General features: G+C 37.5%; 1 protein-coding gene across 3 annotated transcripts in view; it reads right to left on the reverse strand.

Moving 5' to 3' along the window:
- CWF19L2 (CWF19 like cell cycle control factor 2) overlaps positions 1-19180 on the reverse strand; it is a 136018-nt gene that overhangs the window by 60663 nt on the left and 56175 nt on the right. For all 3 annotated transcript variants that reach the window (XM_032838471.1, XM_032838470.1, XM_032838472.1), the window contains 2 exons: positions 11563-11659; positions 9887-9979 (listed from right to left, as the gene is read on the reverse strand). In XM_032838471.1, coding sequence (XP_032694362.1) covers positions 9887-9979; positions 11563-11659 — 190 coding nt within the window. The remainder of the gene's footprint in view (positions 1-9886; positions 9980-11562; positions 11660-19180) is intronic.

Consider the following 19180-nt stretch of genomic DNA (forward strand, 5'->3'; position numbering starts at 1 on the left):
AAGGCAACTTACGACATGAACAGACATTGCTCCAGTGAAGACATCCAGATGGCCAACAGACACATGAAAGGGGCTCCCTGTTGGTGGGAATGAAAGCTGGTGCAGCCACTCTGGAGGTTCCTCAAAAAGCTGAAAATAGAGCTACCCTATGACCCAGCAATTGCACTACTGGGCATTTACCCCAAATATATAAATGTAGTGATCCGAAGGGGCATATGCACCCCAATGTTTACAGCAGCAGTGTCCACAATAGCCAAACTATGGAAAGAACCTAGATGTCCATGAGCAGAAGAATGGATAAAGAAGATGTGGTATATGTATACCATGGAATATTACTCAGCCATCAAAAAAAAAAATGAAATCTTGCCATTTCCAACAACCTGGATGGAACTAGAAGGTATTATGCTAAGTGAAATAAGTCAGTCAGGGAAAGAAAAATACCATATGATTTCACTCATATGTGGAATTTAAGAAACAAAACAGATGAACACAGGGAAAGGGAAGGAAAAATAAAATAAGAGAAAAACAGAGAAGGAGGCAAACCATAAGAGACTCTTAACCCTAAGGAACAAACTAAGGGTTGCTGGAGGCGGGGGTGGTGGGGGGGATGGGGTCCTGGGTAATGGGCATGACAGAGGGCACATGACGTGATGAGCACTGGGTGTCACATGCAACTGATGAATCGCTGATCTCTACCTCTGAAACTAATAATACTGCATATGTTAATTAAACTGAATTTAAATTTTAAAGATTTTTAAAAAGATAAGAAAAATTATGTATGTAAAGGGGATGGTTTTATACACTCTGAAGTTAAAGGATACCCTTAAAAGTCAGGCAGACAACCAAAAACACCAGTTCAAAACTCAGCATAGAGTGCAGAGCTGAAGTTACCAATCATCCACAAGAGATGTTAAGTGGAACCATGAAACTAAGAAATACAGCCAGGATGAGAACAGAGGTTTGATCCCTGCCTACCTATCCGAGCCCTTCTTCCTCCCCCCGCACTCACACCTCACTCCATAGCCATTCAGAACAAGGCACCATCCTCAGATCACACTGTCTCCCCTTCACCTTGGCACCCTCACCCATGCTCCTTCGCCCAGACCACCTTGCCCCTGGTTTGCCGGAGGAGGACAGTGAACTTGCTAAGGAAATAGAAAGTTGTTTATTTGTTTATTTTACAGACATAGCAACTTAAGTGTACTTGCAAGTAATGAGAAAGCGGCCAAAAAGAGAGAAATTGAAGATTCCATACAAGAGAAGAGGAAAACTGGTTCTAGAGGCTAAAAAAAGAATGAGATCAGAGTACTGGTTAAGAACATGTCCTTTGGGGCGCCTGGGTGGCTCAGTGGGTTAAAGCCTCTACCTTCGGCTCAGGTCATGATCCCAGGGTCCTGGGATCGAGTCCCGCGTCAGGATCTCTGCTCAGCGGGAAGCCTGCTTCCCCTCTCTCTCTGTCTGCCTCTCTGTCTACTTGTGATCTCTGTCTGTCAAATAAACAGATAAAATCTTAATAAAACAAACAAACAAACAAAAAAAACTTGTCCTTCGAGGAAATGAAAACACTATTCCCACTGCCAGATGACAGCTGCAGAAAAACTAATTTTCTGGAGACAGGGACAACAGACAGACACTGAAAACATTCAACCTTAAAATCTCTATTTCCCAATCATCAAGTAGGAAGCAAAGTGAATGCTGAGACTAGAAGAGGGAATTTGGGGAGAATGGCAAAAGTTTTAAATAACTGCTAAGAAAAATGTGATTTTTTTTTTTTTTTCTGCAGGCAAATTTGCAGGGAGAAATGGGTCATTGTGAATTTCTTCTGTTTCCCTTCCTAAAAATCAATTTTAGAAATTGTATTATTGGGACATAAAATATGCTGATAGGATTACAATTTCATTTAATAATAAATAACTGTGCAGCATGGAAAAATGCTGGGTTTTGTTTTGTTTTTTTGTATTTTTTTAACTTTATTTTCTTTTTTCAGTGTTCCAAGATTCATTGTTTATGCATCACACCCACTGACAGAATGAGTAGAGAAAAGCAGAATAAAAAACGGCTATAATTATGTAAAATTATGTATGTGCTTTCATAGTTACAATGGACAGAGCCTTGAAACATCAAAAATATTTTTTAAATGCTGATTTTTTTGGTCTTTTTTGCATTGCTTTGTCATTGTGCAAAAATATTTAACATGTTACTAGGAAGGAAGGATGGATGGAAGGGAGGGAGGGAGAGAAGGAGGAAGGAAGGAAGGAAGGAAATCTGGAGGGAAATACTTTAAAATATATTATCAGTGTATAATCCCTGAGTGGTAGGATTTAGGGTGATTTACTTTCTCCTTTATGTTTTTTGCAGAAATTTCCACATTTCTACAAAGGTTACATATTATCATTAAAAGTCACCTAAGAATAAAAAGAAACACATACTTTATTTTCAAAGCCCATATCCTATTGTAAAGGGAATTTTCTATTTAATTGTGTGAGCATTTCCAGGAACCTTAAATTTTTGTGTTTGAGCTTGCATAACTGTCACATGTGAAATCAGTTTCAACACCTAGGTAAGATTTTCTTTTTATATTTCAAAAATGAGTTCATCAATCTACATCAACGGAATTATTTTAAATAATTTTTATTTACTTAAAATAACTATAAATTGCACACACATACCTGACCTCATTTCTTGCCACCAAACTAAAACTTAACTGAGACTCTCATCATCCTGCATTCAATTTATTCAAAAAATGAAGATTAATGACTTCATAGAATTTTAATGAGAACTAAATAAATTTCCATAAATAAATGATTAAAACACCTCCTGGCATATAGCGTGCCCTCGAAAAATATCACCTATTACTATTAATAATGGCAGCAGTTATAAAACTATATACATCAATTAATACCACGGTCCTGAAAAATAAAATTATATCTTGAAATTTAATGAAATAACCTTAGAAACAGAACCTAAGTAAAAAATATTAAAGGAATTAGAAGCAAAGTGGTTTCCTTAAGGTAATAATTCTTTGTTAAACATATCCTTGGGGCGCCTGGGTGGCTCAGTGGATTAAAGCCTCTGCCTTCGGCTCAGGTCACGATCCCAGGGTCCTGGGATTGAGCCCCACATCGGGCTCTCTGCTCAGCAGGGAGCCTGCTTCCTCCTCTCTCTCTGTCTGCTTCTCTGCCTACGTGTGATCTCTGTCAAATAAATAAAATCTTTAAAAAAAAAACCATATCCTATAATGTTCCAATGGCACAGATTTCTAAACCAAAGTATATTTTATCACTTAATATTTAGACTTAATTCGGAGAATTACACATGGATGATATCCTGGGTATTTCTGGGTAGACAGGAACGTTACAAATACCATAAACTTCTTCTATGATTATGATATAATTTCAAGGTTTTGTTTTGTTTCCTTTTTTGAGTGTGTTTAGTTCCACTCAACTAATTTTACTTTCTCTTCCTCATAAATCTTTATTAGCAACTGTCTACTACAATTATTCTACTCAGAACACGTTTGGTATGTGCAGAACTGAAAACTGCATTTTGTTTTCAGCAACTATAAAGCTGGGGAGAGCAGAGCTGGGCCAAGTATGTCTGATCTCACTGGCCTACCAGCTCTTTAACCTTTCCGTGAAACCCCTCAATAAAATGATCACTCCCAAATGAGAAAACAGCACTTTAAAAAAAAAAAAAAAAAAAAAACCTTTATTTTTAGCTTTCCTAAAAACACATTAATTTTTAAATACATAGAAGGATAAAATTACTTTGGGGTTGATTTGTTTCACTTAAAATTGTACCCTTAAATTGCCAATATCCAATGTCAATCCATGACCTCATTCTTCCAAGCCCTCCCACCAGAATTCCAGAGAACAATGTATTAGAATGAAACCCTTCAGGAGAACATGGAAGTCTTGGGACTCACCTTTGCCCATATGCAGTAGCATTTCATTTTTCCCTTAAATGTAATTATATAACAGAGAAAGAAATGAAACACTGATGATAGTGGACTGATGAGCATCTGAGGAACAGAGGTGGACTGATGGAAGAAAGAAGTTGCTCCTGGGTCACTCTTCCTTCTCCAAGGAAACAACTAACTAGTGATAGCTTCAGTAACCACTGGAGGGTCCTGATTCACAACTTGAAAGAGTCGAGTTCTCTTAAAGAGAATTCTTCACACCAAAATTCAACACGATACATACACAATCACAACTATCCAAGATGATTACAAGTTGTCCTAAATTATTACATTTGAGAGAATATTCTTCACAAAACAATAAAAAAAAAATCCTACCCCAGATGTCATTAACGATTAAATATGGCCAACAAGTCATTCAAGCAGGAGTTTCCTATTCGGTGACTAGAGTGGCGGGTTATCACTCACACCCAGGATAATACAAAGCAGCCATGCTGGGGATGACTGCTGTGGCTCTGAAATAAGTCTTACAGAGAGTTGTCATAAAGAGAAAAGCTTTTCCTTTGGCAAAGTTACAAACATGGTAATAAGATCCAAAAGCAACGGCTGCAGCCTCAAAACAGTCTCTGGATGCCCAGATTGCACGGGGCCCTCTTCGCGGCCCGCACCTTTCCATACCTCTCTCCTCTGGAGTGCCATCAGGGTGGTAATTACATATTCGTGTTACTGACCTTATTGTAAGTTTTCTTTACACAGAGAATGCTTTCCAAAGGAAAGTGTGATGTCTGAGTTAAAATCTAAAGGATGAACAGGCGGTAACTGAGGGAATAGAGGCGAAGAAGATTATTCTGTGCAAAGGAAACACTTTGTGCAAAGGCAGTGGGCCTGGAGGGAAAGCCCCTCCGAGGTCCAGATGACGGTGACAAAGAGCTGACATGCACACAGAGTTGACGGGACAGATAAGAAACGCAAACAACAGAGTTAGAAATATTTATTCAGGTAACACCGACACTATTTCACCAAGAATTTGATGCAAGATACAATCAGAGTGAACAGATGTAAGATTCCACGTTACTATAAAATGTGTTTGTATTTACGTATCATCTATAAAATTGTTTGGCTTTAATTTAGCTGAAAATGTTGACTGCTTAGAAATAGTTTATTTAAAGAAAGAAACCTAGTAGCACAGGTAATATTTCTAATTGCAGACCACAGAAATGAGATACTTCGGGGATGGTAAGGAAAGAATTAGAACGGTATGCAAAACAGGGAGAGCCAGGGACCTGTTTTGCTTGCTAGGGAACAAACTAGCTAAATGACCAAAGGGAGAGAACATCTCTGTGCTCCTCTTCTGTGGCAGGAAAGGCTACACCACCCAGGAAGTACACCTACGGTAACCTAACACACCGAGCAGTGGCATAAAGCAAGGCTAAAATGTATATTTAGATTTAAAAAATACTCGACTTAGGAAACTGAGAACCTAACTGACTTCTGCAAAGAAGGAACTGAAAAGTATTTGTTGAATAAAGGCCTAACTCACTGCTTAAAAATAAAAGGCAAACAATCAATACAACAATTATTTCAATGTTGTAATTTTTTTTTCTCTTTTTCTATGTTTATGAGGATCAGTTGCAGAGATAGGGATGCCAAAACACAGTAAAACAGTGTAGGTGTACACATACTCTGGGAATCACAGCAACTGTATTACAGGGTCCTCACAATGCATTCAAGAATCAGAGTGAAAAGACAGTGTTAAGGTCAAGCATGGTGAAACTACTATTGGAAATAGTGGACCTGACTTTATTACGAAATGCTACAAATGAGTCTGTTTCTTTAATTATTCATTAGTTAATGTTTTTCCAAGGCCTTCTAAGGCCTTCCATTAATTCCTCAGTTTCTTATAGGAGAATGTCTATGAAACCCTCCCCCAGAGGTGCCCAGGGAGTATAAAAACATATTTCTCTTTTTTGCCAGCTATGCAAGCAAAACGTGACAGCCGCTGCATCATCACACAATAACTAGTTCACTATCCACTAGTTCATCATGCACTATTTGTGGTGGCACAAACAGTAAGCTGAATTCGGAGTTGAATTCCCTTAGATTATTGTGTCCATGATGTGATTCCCTGAAGGCCTATTAACAGGCAGAAGTTATAGAAAAGCAGTTTAGGATCTATTACATTAAAGAATTAGGATTCAGGGGTGCCTGGGTGGATCAGTTGGTTAAGCATCTGCCTTCGGCTCAGGTCATGATCCCAGAGTCCTGGGATGGAGCCCCACGTCGGGGCTCCCCTGCTCAGTGGGGAATCTGCTTCTCCCCATGACCCTCCCCCTTCTCCTGCATGTGCTCTCTCTCTCTCAAATAAATGAATAAAACCTTAAAAAAAAAAAAAAAAAGAATTAGTATTCAATCTGTCCTGACAGAGAGAACGGGTAGTTTTCCAGAACTCATTGCCCAGTGTCCAACCACAAGTTGGAAACACTATGCGGTGGGACTGTTTCAATAAGGAAGTACACTCATGGGAAGGCCAGACCAGAGGATGCCAAAGTTCACGGATCATTTTTAAGATTTACAGTAGAGGGGCGCCTGGGTGGCTCAGTAGGTTAAAGCCTGTGTCTTCAGTTTGGGTCATGATCCCAGGGTCCTGGTGATCGAGCCCCGCATCGAGCTCTCTGCTCAGCGGGGAGCCTGCTTCTCTTCCTCTCTCTCTCTGCCTGCCTCTCTGCCTACTTGTGATCTCTGTCAAATAAATAAATTTTTTAAAAAAACATTTAAAAAAGATTTATAGCAGAAAACTCTAAGTGCTAAAATATATTGAAGGCATTCATACAACAAACACTTCAAGTATTCCTTGGGTGTCTACAATGTGTCATGCACTACTCAAGGCACAAGATATGAACTGAGAAAAACACTTCTCCTAAACACTAAGTAGTTCACTCTCTAAAAGGGAAGAGAAATAAGCAAACTAGTAATTACCAGTGCTGATGGGTTTTTTTGCTAAAGCCAAAACAACATTCACAGAATTGAGAGATTTGCCTTGTTCAGAGACCTAACGTTTCTAGCACAAACTCCAATGAACGCGCTCCTCTCTATTCAACAGGTCTATGCATGGGATTTTCTCCCAAGGAGCAAAGTTTTTATAAGAAGCATCTCAAGATTTTCCTGTAGTAAGTCAGAAAATTTCTGGAAGGTAGCAAACAACTTTGTATTCTACTCTCATTTCGGAACAGAAGTACTCTGAGAGGCAGTTAAGATCCTGGCCTTGAGAGAATAAATGACTTTCCAGGCAGCAGCAGTTCTCTCGGAATTGTGCGTAACGGCTTGTTTTGCATGTGTGTCCGGTAACAGTTGAACAAAATGTGCAAGTGTACCACCTCTGCAGAGAGGACAGAAATTTTTCTTTGTGGTCAAAGAATCCTAAGAATAAAAATCTTTCTAGATGAACCTTGAAGGCTATTCAGTTTCCTAAAGAGTTTACAAACGGAAAGTCCACTTTGTACTACTGGAATACAACTTTCAGTCCCACTCCATTGGGTTATGAGGTCCACTGCTCAAAAGCTAGGAGGAGCTAAAAATCATAGACATCAGTAATGTATAAAGTTACGTGCTCAAGGGATGAGATGGAGTCTGTCAGTTACTGTACGATACCCTTAAACCTGCAGGAGAAAAAGTTATTTAGAAGATCTGCTTCAATTCTTTCATTCGAATTGCTTTCAATTTCAAGAATCCTCTGAAGTCCAGCTACAGCCTTGGAAGCCCTTCATACAAAGTGACAAGCGTCAGGAAAGAAACAGGTATAGATTACAGGATGATGACGAGAATACAAATATTACCAGGTGAAAAGATAAAACCCAGAGAGACTATTTAAAAGGTCTTCGAAGTTTTAAAACAAGAATAGGTTACAACTTTCTGAGAGGAGGAGAGAAAAGGCTTTAGAAGGAAGCAAAACAAACTGAAGAGTGGACCAGCCTCGAGAGGGTGGTATGTGGCACAAATCATTAACCACACGTGTAAGCGTCAGAGACACGTACGTTACGTCTGAGAGCCTTGGAGGTGAGGCCGGACGACAGGGCTGGTCTGTGGAAGGCCACACCACAGGAAGAGCGAGTATTTAACAGAATTAGCACAAAGAAACCACAGAGAAGTGCTAGATGAGAGAAGTACCATGACCACAAGGAGGCAGGGAAACCTAAGTGTGGCAGAAGTATGGAATACAGTACTGTGCCCTCAGGCTCAGCTACCCTCCATGAGTCCCACAATTCTACGCATAGCGTCTCACTCTTAACATTCTAATCTGTGTAAGAAATCCTAAGTTAAACACTTTTTAAAAACATGAGCTAGCACATCATCAAAACAGCCCATTTCACATACATACTCTCTACTGTGATCTAAACCATCAGTAATGTTAGCTTGTAGAAAACCCTATGCAACTTGACTTCACACATTCTCATCTCCTCACACGCAGACATTAAAGTGTATAAATTAATCTCTGAGAGCAACCCTTTAAAAATCACTTATAAACCTCATTATAATCCTCTCAACACTGTAATATACCCAATTCAGCCCTTCACATTTTCCTGCCTTCCTCCTGTGCCAATTTCCTGTAGAATCATGGATTTAAATACTGTTTCTAATGTCAAGAGCTCCCCAATTTCTATCTCCAGCCCAGGCTACCCCCGATTTCCAACATCAACCTGTCTCCCTGACATCTCCACTTGTTTCACATCTAAAAGACATCCAAACTCAATATATCTAAAATAGAATTGCTCCTCTTCACCCCAAAACAGACTCCCCCTCTTTCTATACCTCCAAGAACAGCCACTCTAGTCTCCCAGCTGCTTGGGCTAAAAACTTTGAAGTCACTTTGCCTCCCCTCTGTATCTCATACACCCCTCCCATCTAAACCACTATAAAAGTCCTGTCCACTCTACCTTTCAAAACACATACAGGAAACATTTATGCATATAAGGACGTAACTACTTCTAACCACCTCCGGGGCTACTATCTTGGACAAAGCCATTACCGTTCTTTGTGTGATTATTGCCGGAGCCTTTCTAGATTCCAGCTTCTGCTCTTACGCTCCCTCAGTCTACGCTCAACAAAGAAGGCAGGACAGTCCTGCCAAAAGAGATCTTCTGCTGGAAAGCCTTCAAAGCCCTCTCACTCAGAATAAAACCCACTTCCTTACCCTGACTTTCAGGCTTCACATGATCTGGCCTTCCATGGCCTCTCCAACCTGGATCTTCTATTTCCCCATCTTTCATCTGTTCCACTCCGGGAGCGCTGGGCTCCTTGCTGTTCCTCCTACACATCACACATGTTCCCATCGTCCGGAACCCTCTGCTCCTCATGCCCCGGGGCGCTCTTCACCCAGATACACAGATTCGGTCATACTTCCGATCTTTGCATCAATGTCACTTTTTCAACCACAATTAAGACTGTGTCCTCAAAGCCACCAGCACACTGTGCACTCTAGACCCCCACTGGCCTTCCACTGAGTGCCTACCTTTCTAATAAGCTAGAGAAGTTATTATGTGTACCTTCTGTTGCCTCTCCCCTCCCAAACGAGACATCGTGCGGGCAGGTGCTTTGATCGGTTCTGTTCACTTAAAGATGGATGAATGAATCCTTGAACAAAATAATTTGTTTTATATGAAACAGATACCAAATTCAAGTCTCTCATTCTCTAGAGGAAGTATTTAAGGACCAGTGTGTTTTCTGTGGTCAAAGCATCAGTAAATGGCAGTGTCCAAAATAAAACCAGGTGTCTCTGGCTTAGGCTTTTTTCCACCAGGACACAGTGGTGGACATGAGACAATACCTATGAAAATCCGTTTCAAAAACAGGCAAACACACAGATGAACACACTGACAGAGATACAGAAACATTTCACATGAACGCATGAGCACTACCAGGTAGCAGCAGTATACAAGGTGATCACATGCCTACAAACAAACTTGCGTTACCTACCTCCGCCCCAGATCCTTTTGATGATCTCTCTGTTACAGTTTCTTTGAATTTATTTGCCTTTTCAAGCTGAGCTTTAAGTCGTTCTGCTAATTCCTTTAAAAGGAAAAACAAGAAAAATTGGTGTCACATATAGCTTAATTCTCAGTGTAAAATACTTCAAATTTATACAACAGAAGGGAAAAGAGCACAGTGAACACCCATGTGGCCATAACCGAAGTTCAGTTACCAACTCACAGCCTCGTACATTGCTTTTTAACAAATTTAATGAATTTATCTCAGTTCCACACTTCCCATGTTTATGCTTTGAAGGTAAATAATTACAGAGACATATATTCTAGGGGAGGGATGGGCATAGAGAAAACACATAACCTGAAGAATGACATTTTTATAATTCTTTTGATATTATAAACATCCAACACTCCAAATTTCAGTTACTGTAACAAGAAATCCTTAACAAGATTTAAAATATTACCTTCTTTACTGTTGGGTAATTTGAATAAGAACCCCAAATATATTTCATTTTTACTCTAGGAAGTCTATAGACATTTATATAAAACAACTGACACATGAAGAAATAGATTAAACAAACAGAAGTATGTGACAAGCAAAGATCAGTATTCTCCACTGCAGTGGTTCCATGACCAAAGGAACACTTCTTTTAACATAAATTAACTTCCTAACTTGGTGAGTTCTCTTTCATTATTTCAAACTAATTCCTTTGTGCTTTCAAAACTCGAACTTTATTTTCTGCTATTATTACTGTTGTTGTTGGTTTGTCTCTCTTATCAATCTCTGGGTTGAGCTGAAATTCAGTGTTACCAAAGACCAGATTCAAAGAGAAAGAGCAGCATATGCAAGATATGTCGTTTATTAGACAGATACACAAACTCATAAAAACAGAAGTATCTTGTTTGGCCACCTTTTATTTATTGGACGGTGTCATACTGACAGCACAATACTAAAGCTCACCAGTGTTCGGGTCTGAGAGGAGTACATTCAGATGAGGGAATCGATTCTGTCAAGACACACGAAGCTGCCGGCTTTGCTTTTCTGCCATGCGCGAAGTAACCCGTACCAGCGCGTCAGAAATGTAACACTCTCACACCGAAATAATCGATAAATAGAGACAGGTGTAGCTCTCACCAAATCATCCCCATCCTCTACTGAATTCTGAGGCAAATCAGTCTTCCATCATAATAACACTATTACGGAAATTAAATGAGCTAACCGATACAAAGCAGCTAACATATCCCATTACAATTTGGAAAAATTAATTAACCATCTTTTCAGAAGCTCATTTGTTAGGTTCTTAAGTAAGGGAATCTAAGAGGGCAATACACACGCTTAATAATGGGACTAAAACAAAGAAAGAAGACAATGACACTTTTGTCTCCCTCAAATTTGCTACACTCAAATTGCAGAGTAGAAAGGAAATTTTAAAAACATTTTGTTCCCTAGGATCTTAATTTTCAAAAATCTGACAGGAAAAGTAAGCACTTTATTTAGAATGGGCAGAACTGTTTTTAGAAACGTTCAAGAATTTCTTTAAAGAATCAATAAGCAACAATTATTCTTCCTACTGTGCTACATTCGCATTGCAAAGAAACTTCCAAAATTATTTGTAAGAAGTTAAAGAGCTAATTGCTATTCTCCCAAGAACAATACAGAAGACTTACCATATTTCCCATCATCTCGGCCTTGATAATCCTGGCTCCCAATTTATTCTTCTCATCAACACTCAAGATGTATACAGAATCATCCTCAGAAGCACCTCTGTTTGAACAAGACAGATTAAGAGCATGTGAAATACAGGGACACTACAAGTGAGAGCATCAAGACTCAAATATTATTTAAATTGACCTCAACAAAATAATAAGGACCGATAGATCACAATTCTAAAAACTTAAAAACAAAATAAAACCAAAAAACAAAGCTTAAATGATTCACCAAAAATCAACAGTTTAAGGTTCTCTGTTACAATGCCACAATGGCCGATGGCAGCTATAATAACTGACCAAAGTCCCAGCAACAATGAGATAAATAGTATGTCAACTATTCTTTACTAATATTTACATACTCATTTTAAAAAGGAAACAAACAAAATTAAAACACTAGAATCAGGCCATAATTCTACATGGCTGGGGTAATTCTCATTTGGTGTGATAAATTACCAATAACTAGGAAATGACATATTTAACTGCATTCAAAGAATAAAAACAATGACCATATGTTCTTTTTGCAAAATAAACCCTGAATAACTCAAGAAACATAAACTAATTTATAACTAAGATCATGTGCCAAACCAATACCCTGAAGAAAAGAGAAATTTCCAGCCAAGGTTAGAGTCCTGGCATATAGGAAGTTGTCCCAGCTTACCTCTTTATAAAATATTACTGCAGGGCAGAAAAGGGAAATGCAGGCGAAGCCTGAGGGACTCCTTACTTAGCAAAAAGAGACATGGCTAAGACTCTAGAACTCCAAGGAACCCAGAGAGAGAAGAAAGTGGCACAGTGAGAGAATTGCAGAAGAGTCTGGAGAGTTCCCCTTGAGTATTCAGCAAGAAACTACTCGGAGTCAGAGAAAGCATCCATCCCAAAGGTAAGAGGAACAGCGTTCAGCATTCCTGGGAACAGTGCCTGGTCTCACTACCCAGACTAAGAAAATTCATGATTCAGAAAGCACTGAGTGGAGTTTTAAGGGTTGTGCTTCATTACTAGTAAATAATAAACTCCAGACTAAATGTTGAATTAAGCCCACTGAACCAAAATTAAATCCAAGAGTCTAAAGGAGCCAACAGTTTCTAACTAACTTAACCACATCACCTCAGCACAAAGCTCAAGAATATTTACAAGAATTTAAAAATTCAGCACTCAACAAGGTAAAATTCATTATATCTAGTATCCAATCAAAGATGACCAGACATGCAGACATAGAAAAGTAAGACCCACAATTAGGAGGGAAAGCTCTCAATCAAAATCGACCAGAACTGACTCAGATATAAGAAATAACAGATAAGAACAGTAAATGTTATCATTTTAACTGTATTCCATATGTTTGAAAAGTTACAAACAACTAAGATATATCAGTTGAAAACTACAATGTCTGAGATAAAAATACACTAGATAGGGTTCATGGAAGATTAAACTGCAAAGAAAGAAATTTGTGAACTTGAAACCTTAGAAACCATGCAAAATGAAACAAAAGAGAGAAAAAGAATTTCTAAAAATAAAAAGAGCTTCAGAGCTATAAGACAACCTAAATACCCTTCTAGAAGTTCATGTCACTGGAGACCCTGAAAGAAAGAAATGGGAGACAGAAGACACAAAGGTCAAATGTTCCTAACTTACTAAAAACTAAAAATCTTAACCAAGAATCTCAAGGACTCCCAAGGGTACATGCTCACGCGCGCGCGCACGCACACACACACACACACACACAAACCTACATCAGGGTACATCATAATCAAATTGCTCAAAACTAGTGATAAAGAGAACACTTTTAAAGCAGCCATAGTGGGGAGAAAACAGAGACACACTGAGGCACAGAGGAACAAAGGTAAGTGTAACAGCAGATTTCTCATCAGAAACAATCCAAGCAAGAAGAGAGCAGCAACAGCTCTAAGGCACTTTAAATTGTCAACTGAGAATTCTACATGAAGTGAAGATATCTTTCAAAAACAAAGTGAAATGAAGGCTCTTTCACACAAAAAGCCGAAAGAATGTCAAAGAAAAGCCTCAGGAAGAAGAAAAATTATACCAGACTAAAATATGGATCAACCCAAAGGAAGGAAGAGCAATAGAAGTGATGACTACAGGAGTAAATATATAATACTTTCTCTTATTACACAGATCTCTTTAAAATAACTATTTAAACAAAAATAATAACAATATATGAGAGGTTCATAACAAGTATAAGTGAAATATATGACAACGCTAACAGAAAGAACGGGGGGGATACATGTAATAAACTACTGTAAAGTTCTAATACCATACAGCTGTGGCACTGGACAAGTTTAAGATGTATACTATCAAATCTAAAGAAACCACTAAAATAACACCAAAAAAATTATAAGAAATGAAATAGAATCATAAAAATATGCAATCTAAAATAAGTCAGTAAAAGAGGAAAAGAAAGCAAAGAACAGATAGGACAAGTGGAAAACAAATACCCAGTGCTCCATGCAATTCCTCCTTGATACCGAGGGCATGGAGCACTGGGTGTTATAAACAAACAATGAATCAGGGAACGCTACATCAAAAATTAATGATGTGCTGTATGGTGACTAACGTAACACACACACAAAAAATTAACAACAACAAAAAAACCAAATATTAAGATTACAGATTTAAACCTTACTATATCACATTATATATAAATGATCTAACCATCTGAATTAAAAGGTAAGACTGTCAGATAAAAGAGCAAAACTCAACAATAAGAAACATACTAGAAAGACATAAATATGTTAAACATAAAAGGATGGGAAAAGATACACTGTGTTAACAGTAGTCAAAAGAAAGGTGAAGTCACTTCTTTAAAATCAAACAAATTATATTACAGAGCAATAAATATTACCAGGGACAAAGAAAGCTTTTTCATTTCAGATGAAAAAGAGGTCAACCCATCAAGAGTAAAGAAGAATCCCTAAATGTTTATGGACATAAGGGAGCTTCAAAATACATAAAGCAAAAACTGATAAAATTACGAACAGAAACAGACTAATTTACAATTACGGTTACAGATCTGAAGACCCTACTCTCAATATTCGATGGAATAAATAGATTCTTCAAGGATATGGAAGGCATGAATAACACTAACAACTAACATGACCTAATGAACAATCAGAGAATACTCTACCCAACAACAGAATACACCTTCTTTCCTAGCGCACAGCAACATTTACCGAGATAGACCATATTCTGAGCCATACAACAAGTCTCAATAAACTTAAAGGGATTTAAGTCATACAAACTATGTTCTCTAACCCCCATGATATCATAAACAAAGAACTCTGGATAATCCTCAGCTATTTGGAAAGTAAAAAGCCTATGTGCAAATAATCCATGGTTAAAAACATAATCAAAGAGAAATTAAAAAGTATTTCAAACTGAATAAAAAATAATATATCAGGATTTATAGGATGCTACTCACGTATGACTTAGGGAGAAATTCATTAACTCTAAATGCTTATATTAGAAAAGAAAAAAAGATCTCAAATCCACGATCTCAGCTTACCACTGAAGAAAGTAGGAAAAGAAGAGCAAATTACAACCAAATAAACCGAATATAAGAAATAATAAAAATCAGAGTGGAAATAAATAAAAAACAGAAAAATAAAGAAATTCAATGAAAGCAAAGCTGATTAGGACAATTAGTGAAACTGGTAACCCTCTAGCTGAACTAATTAGGGAGAAAAACAGATACATATTACCAATAAAGAAATGAGAGAAGCAAAATCACTACATATTCTAAAGACTTAACAAAAAGATATTTGGATGGCAAATAAGCACATGAAAAAATGCTTAACATCACTTGTCATTAGGGAAATACAAATTAAAACCATGAGATATGCTACATATTCACCTGAATAGCAGAAAATTTAAGAGACTGACCATTCCAAGTTCTTTTAAGGATGCATAGCAACTAAAAGTCTCATACACTGTTAGTGGGGATGTCAAATGATACAACTCAAAAAAGCCACTTCACAGTTTCTTAAAATTTAAAGTTATCATTAGCATATGATCTAGCCACTCCTCTCCTAGGTATTCACCCAAGAGAAAAGGGAGCATACTTATAACAAAGACTTGTACATGAATGTTCAAAGCAGCTTTATGCATGATAGCTGAAAACTGGAAACATTCTAAATGTCCAGCAACAGGTGAATGGAAAAACTGTGTAATACCAAAAAAGAATAAATTATTGTTACATGCAACAACATGGATGAAGCTCAAATACTTATGCAGAGTGAAAGCCAGACCAAAAAAAGAGTGCATAACATATGATCCCACTTACACAAAATTCTAGAAAATGCAAACTAGTCTATAATTAAAGAGAGCAGATAAGTGGAAGTCTAGGGGCTTTGGTAAGGGTGTGAGGAGAGGTGGGAGAGAAGAATTATCAACTCTGAGAGGTGATGGTTTCACAAGACTATACAAACTCCAAAATTTACCAAATTATACATTTTTTATATATGCAGTTTAATTACATGTCAATTACACCTCAACAGTTGTTTTCCAAAACTCTTAAAGAGGAATGATAAAAGAAAATTTTTAAGCTGAAAAACTTGTCATAATCTCACATATAAATTATATATAAAAGATCTAACCATCTGAATTAAAAGGTAAGATTGTCAGATACAAGAGCAAAAAGGATATAAAGGATGTAGCTATGATACTACTAATTTTCCTGAATTGCTGGATATCATCAAACTCTACTGAAATTAACTTGAGTTTTCAACATACATTCTGAGCAAATAATAGCAAAATATATAAACACACCTTCAAATCAAAACTTGACCTATCAACCAATTACTTTTTTTTTTAAGATTTTATTTATTTATTTAACAGAGAGAGATCACAACTGAGCAGAGAGACAAGCAGAGAGAGAGGGGGAAGCAGGCTCCCTGCTGAGCAGAGAGCCTGATGCGGGGCTAGATCCCAGGACCCTGAGATCATGACTTGAGCCGTAAGCAGAGGCTTTAACCCACTGAGCCACCCAGGCGCCCCCAAACAATTACTTTTAAGTAGCAAATTCTTTGGGGCAAAGAAATATAAATCTTACAGGAGAGAGCATTTGAGGTTTTTAAAAAAATTAAAATTTGAAAGATTTCTCTTTTAAAAGGACATTAATATCTGCAGAAATTCTGTACAAACCATTTCTTCTCATATCAGGGAAAAAAGGAACAACTCTGGTGCTCAGATTAAGAAAACTAAAATATTGCAGGTGAAGCACCATTAGAAAGGAACATGTTTTTGTTCCCCTCAAGTTGTCTTTTTATATTATTGTTTTTTTATACATTGATGTTTATTGAGCACTTTCCCATGACAGACACTGTGAAGTAACTTTACTCTCTTGTACTTTTGAAATGTGATACATTTTTTTCTTCCAAATTTTTATTTAAATTCTAGTTAGTTAACATATAGTGTAATATTGGTTTCAGGAATAGAATTTAGTGATTCATCACTTACATATAACACCCAGTGCTCTTCATAATTAGTGCCCCCCTTTGTGCCCATCACCCCTCTAGCTCATCGCACCCCACCCACCCACCTACCTCGGTCTACCCTCTATTCTCTATCCTCAAGAGTCTCTGATGGTTTGCCTCCCTCTCCCTCTCTCTCTTTTTCTCCCTTCCCACACATTCATCGGTTTTGTTTCCTAAATTCCACATACGACTAAAATCATAAGGTACTTGTCTTTCTCTGACTCAGTCTACATTCTAAAAACCAATTCAGAAGAACAACAGGGACACTGCATTCATAAAGCAGGAGAACATTAGCATCCTTTATATGCCTCTATATGTTGAGGTATTGCTTGTATTGTTAGTTGTACTTTCTTGTATGGAAAATATTTTTCAGTAACTTTCCAAATTAAATTCTAAGGTAGACATAATTTTTATTGTACTGTAAATGTAATTTTTAAAATTTCAGGCAATCCAATCGTATTTCAGTAAAAAGCTTAACTTCCTTTTCTCAACTTGTATTCTTTCCTATTCAATTAATTCCCCCAAATTCTCTGCTTTGAAAACTTACTATTTCTGTCCTTTATGTAGGAATTATAAATATTATATTTTTATATGTATGTATAATACATAACAAACTTAAATAAGCACACCTCCTGCCCTTTCTAAAAAGTTATCAGTACAATTATTCCCCCCTGAAGCCAGCTTATCCCAGGGTCCACCTCTTAAACCTCTCAGCTTCCTAAGCATAAAACTTCCTGGCTAGTATTCCCTCCCCTTTTTCTGCCTTTCCTACTGCCAAGTGTTTACTTGACCACATTTTTCTTTCCAACAAAGCTATTTCTAGTTCATCCATTTTTCATCTCCACTCCAGCCAACTGAGAAAATAAAGAATGTAAGAAAGGTAAACAGAATAAGGAGTTGGTTTCCTTACTATTTCTCCAACCCTTTATTTGTTAACCCAATAGATGTTTACTGTAATCTAGACACATAATTCGTACACACAGGACTTCTCACTGAGTTCAAACATTCAGAAAACAAGCTATCTTGCAAGCAACCACAGATTTCTGGAATTGGAAGAATAAAGGCCAGGAGTGCCTGGGTGGCATGGTCAGATAAACATCTGACTCTTGGTTTCAGCTCAGGTTCTGATCTCGGGGTGATGAGGTGGAGCCCCACAACAGGCCCCATGCTCAGCATGGAGTCTACCTGAGATTCTCTTTCCCTCACTCTCTCCTGCTCATGTGTTCTCTCTCTCTCATAAATAAATAGATTTTAAAGAAAAAGAAGAAAGCCAAAAACCATCTATCTGTCCATTTCCTTAGGGATGTTAATAAACTACCATATCATGTGTCAATATGTCAATAGATACCTGTCTACTAATAGGAATAAAAATAAAAGTATAAATACTTAAAAACAGAATACTAATAAAATTCTAAGAGTTCCTAATGCAAGCTTTTCATAATGCATTAGAAGGTCTTTCTTTAAAATGCCAATCATAACCAAGAATAAGAAATCCCTCTTAGTATCATGAGAAAAAGAGTGCTGGAATTAGACTGACATGAGTCTGAATGTAGACTCTGTCATTTACTAGCTTTATGAGATTGGGCAAGTATCTTAACCTCTCTGAGGCTATAAAACCAAAAAACTGATTAATACCTACCCTTAAAACTCTTAACTATAGGAAAGAAACAGGGTTTCTGGAGGGGAGGGGAGTGGGAGGAATAGGGTAATTGGGTGATGGGCATTAAGGAGGACACATGATGTGATGAGAACTGGGTGTTACATGCAACTGACAAAATTACTGAACACTGCATCTGAAACTAAGTCCATAATACATGTTGGCTAATTGAATTAAAAAAAAATAACTACCTTCACATTATTAGGATTAAATGTGATAGTGAATAAAATTATAGTAATTGCAGTAAGAGAACAAAATTCCAAACATAACACATAACCTGGTGCTCAATGTTTAGTTCCTTTTGCCTCTAAAAGCCAATCACTAGGTCAGAGAAGAACCCGCCAATGAGTACTCAATTCACTATGCTCAAAATCCAATGGTGAAATCTTTTCAAGAAAAGAAAAAAGGGTGCTCTGCTGGCTCAGGTGGAGGA

The sequence above is a fragment of the Lontra canadensis genome, unplaced genomic scaffold (assembly GCF_010015895.1).
Source record: "Lontra canadensis isolate GAN:19392208 unplaced genomic scaffold, GSC_riverotter_1.0 scaffold104, whole genome shotgun sequence".
NCBI lineage: Eukaryota > Metazoa > Chordata > Mammalia > Carnivora > Mustelidae > Lontra > Lontra canadensis.